The sequence below is a fragment of the Clarias gariepinus genome, chromosome 11, assembly GCF_024256425.1.
Source record: "Clarias gariepinus isolate MV-2021 ecotype Netherlands chromosome 11, CGAR_prim_01v2, whole genome shotgun sequence".
NCBI classification, from domain to species: domain Eukaryota; kingdom Metazoa; phylum Chordata; class Actinopteri; order Siluriformes; family Clariidae; genus Clarias; species Clarias gariepinus.
In genome coordinates, this window is record NC_071110.1 from 3,175,600 (window position 1) to 3,181,646 (window position 6,047).

The window sequence follows — 6,047 nt, forward strand, 5'->3', positions numbered from 1 at the left end:
GATGTGTCCTAATCCATCCAGGTAATGTTTAGAAAAAAAAATAAAGTCATGTGGCGTTCCAGCGTGCACTCTGATAAACAAAGTTAAGTTATTGTGTCACATGTGTCTGTGTTTAAATCTTCATCTGACATTTTTTGTCTCATAATCAGTTATACACTGAAATTGTCTGCGTTTTATTTTTCTCAAACCTCGTTCCTTCACCACACAACACTTCAGACAGAAGGTTAATCTGCAGCTTTAAGGAGCTCTAACACCTGCTGATGGCTAAAGCTCAAAGCCGCGCAAAACTCTTCTGGACTGACGACACTTGCTTCCTGTTTCTGGAAGAATTTAAATCCTCTTGACAGACGAGGTCAGGTGTTTAATCCCTGACCATGCCGGATTAAACTCTAATTAGTGAACGGGATTGAGAGGGAGAGGGTGTCAGAAGGTTCTGTCAAGGAAGGAAGCGTGTACTGTGTGCCATCTATACAGAAAGAATTGTGGACAGAAAAAAAAAGAAAAGAAACTGCGCAAGGAATAATATGACAAGGTAGTGAAATTAATAAACGGCCCTAAAGTGCACGGTGTGTAACTGTTGCACCAGGATTAAAGATTTAACAAGAGTGCTGCTTTAAATTTAAATAGTCATAGTTTTTTGTTCATCATCGTAATCCTGGTCAGTCTGGCACTGGACCCAGAAATACTGGACATTTAAGGGACGAGGCCACACAGGGAGTGATCCTAGCTCAGGTTCGACCTGAATGTCCAGAAGCAGCATTACTACAAAACTGTGGTGTTTTATTACACTACAAAACTATTTTTTTAAATACATCATCAAAATTAAATGAAATAAACACTTGAAATACATCAGTGTGTGTGTAGTGTAGCTCTACGGTGTATATGAGTTTTAGTTTTTTTAATTGAATTACTGAAATAAATGACGATATTCTGATTTATTGTGATGCTCCCGTATATGAAAAATGCATATAAAAATAAAAAAAGTTAGGGCTGTTCATTTTAGATCGTAAGATAATTGTGTTTTAGTAAATTTTACAATAAGATTTAAAGTGTCTGATATACTGCTTACTCCTTAATGACTTTACATTAAATTAATTTAAATGCGTGTATGTTTGGTGATGAAAATGGATTTAAAATGAAGTAAAATGTGTTAATAGTTTTGTGTAAAATAAAATTTGTGTAAGAAAATTAACAATTAAAAAAGAAAAAAAATGGCCATCACTGTTACGTTATTACAAGCATGAATATTTTTTTATTTCTGATGCACATAAAAAATAACAGCATCTAGCATGCTAGCAAATAATGTTTTTAAATGTTGTAACACAAATTTGAAAACATCAACATAAAACAATTGCTGAAAGTTTAATTATTGTTGCAATGTGTTTTTTTCAGGAATAATGATTGACACTTTTTTTGTTTCACAAAGTATTTAAATTTTTTATTTTTCTTTGTAAACATTTACGACGAGGTTTACACACGAGAGTGTGAAAATCAGTCATGTCTCCGGTTAGAAGCCAGGCGTCACGTCCGACACCTTTACAGAGCGTCTCCATCAGCTTAGCGCTCAATCTGCCACCTCTCAGCCTCCTTCCTGTGATCACATTTACTGCGCGTGCTTTTTCCTGCTAATCAGCTCAGGTCTCCTTAATCAAGGTATAAATACTGCAGTTTGAAGAAGCTGGAGGAAACATTGTCCCGTTCCGTGTCCTGTGCGTACGCTGACGGTTTTTAGACATGACGGGCCTGCACGGATTCGAGGGTGAGAACTTCTACATCCCAATGCACAACCGTACAGGGCTGATACGCGACCCGTTCTTGTACGAGCAGTACTATTTAGCAGAGCCCTGGCAGTTCAGACTGCTGGCCGTCTACATGTTTTTTCTGATCATGTTCGGTTTCCCCATCAACGGTTTGACGCTTTTGGTCACAGCGCAGCACAAGAAGCTCCGCCAGCCGCTTAACTACATCCTAGTGAACCTGGCCCTGGCTGGGTTGATCATGGTCATTTTCGGGTTCACCATCACCATCAGTTCAGCTGTCAACGGCTACTTTTATTTCGGGCCGACCGCCTGCGCCATCGAAGGCTTCATGGCGACTCTGGGAGGTGAGCGCTGATGTAAATTTATCTAGGAAATTTACAGCACAGTCCAGTCCTCATCGCTGATCCATAACCTTAACTCCTAACTGATTTATCCTCTACAGGTGAGGTAGCGCTTTGGTCATTAGTCGTATTGGCTATTGAGAGATATATCGTCGTGTGTAAGCCGATGGGAAGCTTCAAATTTTCATCTACTCACGCGATTGGAGGAATCGGTTTCACCTGGTTCATGGCCATGACGTGTGCTGGTCCTCCTCTGGTCGGCTGGTCCAGGTAACATTCATGTTCTTCTAAAGGCAATAAAAATAATAGGGACTTTAGCCAGGTCCAGAGTCGAGCCAGATTACAGACTGAACGTTCTCATCACACATCGCTGTGTTTCGTTCCACTTAAACCATGATTAAATAAAAAAAAATTACACTTACAGAGGGGTGGTACAGGAGACACTTAGACGTCTCACATTAATCTACAGCTGATCATGGGTGTCTGTAAGGAGCAGAGTGTACGGTTAAAACTTGGATTGCGAGCTTAATTCGTTCTGGAATTAAAGATTTAACAAGAGTGTTGTTTTATATTTAAATATAATTCTCATAATTTGTTTATAATTCATCTGGAACACTCGTATATCAAAGCACATTTCCCTCATACGAAATAATGGAAACTCAGATGATTTGTTTCACAACCCAAAAATATTCATAGAGCAAACAAAATATAAATAACCTGCACTTCACCTTTGAAAAGAATTGTAGCTGGTGTGAGAGAGACAAGAGTAAGGAGAGGAAGAGGAGGGGTGGGGGGTGTTTACTGCAACAGCCGTGTCTTCTTTTTAAATTTGATCAATATTGTCTTCTTGTCAAATGTTACATATTATTGTCCTGACGATATTTAAACGCCTGATTGTGTATCGCTCAATGATCAGGTACATACCTGAAGGCCTGCAGTGTTCATGTGGACCAGACTACTACACCCTCAATCCTAAATATAACAACGAGTCCTACGTTCTCTACATGTTCATCGTTCACTTCATCCTCCCCGTCACCATCATCTTCTTCACCTACGGCCGGCTCGTGTGCGCCGTCAAAGCGGTAAGAAGCTCGATCCGAGGATATGCCGCAGAAATCATAAGGCTGAATTGCAGGTCTGCACTTTATTAATAAAACATGCAGCTTTTAGTGATGATTAAAAAAAAAGAATTCTTCTTCCCGTCCAGGCCGCAGCCGCTCAGCAGGAATCTGCCTCCACTCAGAAGGCGGAGAAGGAAGTAACGCGTATGGTCATCCTGATGGTGGTGGGTTTCCTGGTGGCGTGGGTTCCTTACGCCAGCGTCGCTGCCTGGATCTTCTTCAACAAAGGAGCTGCCTTCAGTGCACAGTTCATGGCCCTACCTGCCTTCTTCTCCAAGACCTCGGCTCTCTTTAACCCCATCATTTACGTGCTGCTTAACAAGCAGGTCTCTAATATAGCACTGTAATAGTAGTAATAATAATAATAATAATTACACGTTGCATTTAGCCAGTCCATTAGTTATCCCTGGTCAAAATTTGTATTAGATTTAAATTAGATTTCTCTTCTAAAGCTATGAATCTAACATGGCCGAGGCTGAAAGCTACAGCATGTCTCAGGCACTTCTGTCAACACTTTCCACAAAAACAGATCTGATAAAAAAACAAAAAAAAAAACTATCACAGTAGAACAAATATTTTTTGTTTTTTTTGGTTCTACTTACAGAGAGTTCTGTCTATCTTTGTGGCTTTTCTTTCTGTTTCTTTCCGTATTTTGTCTTTATTTTTGTCTGTTTTTGCCCATCTGTTTCCTCTTTATCTATCTGTTTTTCTTTCTTTCTTTCTTTCTTTTCTGTATGACTTTTTATCCATCCATCCATCCAGTATATGTCTGTCATTATTATTATTATTATTCTTTTTCTCTCTCTCTCTCTGTATGCACATCCATCCATCTATCCATCCTTACAGTATATATGTCTCTCACTATTGTTGTTATTATTATTTCTCTCTCTGGCTGTCTGTCTATTTTTTTCCACTATTCAGTATATCTGCCTTTTCCTTCTTTTTTCTCTATTCTCTCCATCTTCCTTTGTTTTTCCGTAGTTCCTCCCTCATTGTGTATAGTGTAATAATGTTTTATCAGAGTTGTGAATGTTGGACCAGTAAGTGATTTGCACCGCTGACTCTCTCATTTTCCCCCCACAGTTCCGTAACTGCATGTTAACCACCCTGTTCTGTGGCAAGAACCCAATGGGAGAGGACGAGACCTCAACAACATCCACCAGTAAGACAGAGGTGTCCAGTGTGTCCCCAGCGTAGGTGCTCCTCTCGTCCTGGACGTCCGCGCCGTCCTCTCCAGCCCTCCTCTCTTGTGTTCATAACGCTCTGTGACAATTTTTTTTTTTTCTGTTCAGGTCTTTGTCTTTATTTCCTGTTTATATTTTTATATCCACAAGGCATGAAAAAAAAACTAAAAACTTTGATGTGAATGTAATAAAAACTGCATTTTGAAAAATTACCACATGCTGCCCTGTTCATGATTTCTTATGTTTCTGAGCAAAAGATCTTGAGCAAAGTCAACTACATGAAAAGCACAAAGAATATCGGTTTTATAATACAGAAAACCTTAGACAAATATTTACATAAACATATATTTAATAAATGAATATATTTTGAACAGGTATTGAGTTATACACTTACTGTATACACTTTTTCCAGTTTCAGTTTGTTAATAAAAAACAACTGTTTCTCTCTCCTGTGATGGACGAGTGAATGATTTAACAGTCATCAGAAAAAAAGTCTCAGTTCTGCTACTCAGCATAAAGAAATTCTACATCATATTTTCTTTATGCATTATTTTTTTTCTTTTGCACCTTTTATCACTGCATGATTTATTTATTCATTTGGCTTTCTTTCTTTCTTCGTTGTTATTTTTTAAAATTATTTTTCGTTTGTTTCTTTTCATCATCATTTTTCTTGTATGCTCTTTCTTTGTGATAATTTTTTTGCTTTCATAATTGTTCATAAATTTTTCTTTCTTTCTCTTTTCTTTTTTTGTTCATTACAGTATGTTGATTCTTTTTTTCCCCCGCATTTTCCTTTGTGTCTGGCTTTCCTTGAATCATTTTTCTTTTTTTTCTCTCGCATTGGATAAATTTTTAGGTATAAAGACTTGAATTTTTTTTATTATAGTAGTTATGTTTATCTAATTAGTTATTTAGCTAGTTTAGTTTATTTAAGCAACTATCACAAAGTAACAAACAAACATGTAAAATATTTAGTTATATCTTGTAAGATCACCACGTGTTCTCGTCACAGGTTTTGTATCCTTTAAACTGTAATATTTTCTCTTGAACAGCAGCTCATCCTTGTGATCACACTTCCTCGCGTTTCCCTTTAACACTTCAAAATCAAATTTTGAAGCGCTTCTTAAACTTTGTGAGCTGCATATCTGATTTTAAGCATTTCTAATGATTTTTAAAAATAAATTTAATATTTTTTCTTCCTTTGTAAAATTCTGAAATCCTTTAAGGAAAGTTACTGTACCCTTAGCTGTATGTACCCATGCCTGGACAGAACACACCACAAGAGGGAGCTGTTAAGCCACGTCACATTGGGCACATTGAGTTCAGTCTCGTGTCCTACTGTTTCAGATTTCAGGCATATAAAAATGGCCGGCTACTCAAACCGCATCCAGAGGGGGAAAAAAACAGACAACCATTACACCATTATCACAGAATTTCAAACTACATGAATGAATATGTTTTTTATTGTGTAACTACCTTGTTGTTTAAAGTCACTGTAATTTTGCGCTCACAGTCTCTACGTTAACGTAACACAAGGCTGGAATCACATGTTAGCAGTTTAACCCTATGTGTGTATTATATTTTAAACAAAACCTGTTTTTTAACCAACAACTTCCATTTTTTTTTTATTCATAAAATTTA

At 37.5% G+C, this 6,047-nt stretch overlaps 1 protein-coding gene across 1 annotated transcript; it reads left to right on the plus strand.

The window, feature by feature from the left end:
• Positions 1-1,604: 1,604 nt before the first annotated feature.
• On the plus strand, positions 1,605-4,532 carry LOC128532928 (green-sensitive opsin-3). Its single transcript, XM_053507073.1, has 5 exons — positions 1,605-2,104; positions 2,203-2,371; positions 3,018-3,183; positions 3,309-3,548; positions 4,306-4,532. The coding sequence occupies exons 1-5, from the start codon at positions 1,735-1,737 to the stop codon at positions 4,417-4,419; spliced, it is 1,059 nt and encodes a 352-aa protein (XP_053363048.1). The 5' UTR covers positions 1,605-1,734; the 3' UTR covers positions 4,420-4,532.
• The last annotated feature ends 1,515 nt before the right edge of the window (positions 4,533-6,047 follow it).

What these genes read in the sequence shown, in the direction of transcription:
- LOC128532928 (XM_053507073.1), top strand. Translation starts at nt 1,735, where the DNA reads ATGACGGGCCTGCACGGATTCGAGGGTGAGAACTTCTACATCCCAATG. An exon ending in CTTCATGGCGACTCTGGGAG is followed by an intron (nt 2,105 to 2,202) that starts GTGAGCGCTGAT and finishes TATCCTCTACAG; the next exon opens with GTGAGGTAGCGCTTTGGTCA. An exon ending in CCTCTGGTCGGCTGGTCCAG is followed by an intron (nt 2,372 to 3,017) that starts GTAACATTCATG and finishes CTCAATGATCAG; the next exon opens with GTACATACCTGAAGGCCTGC.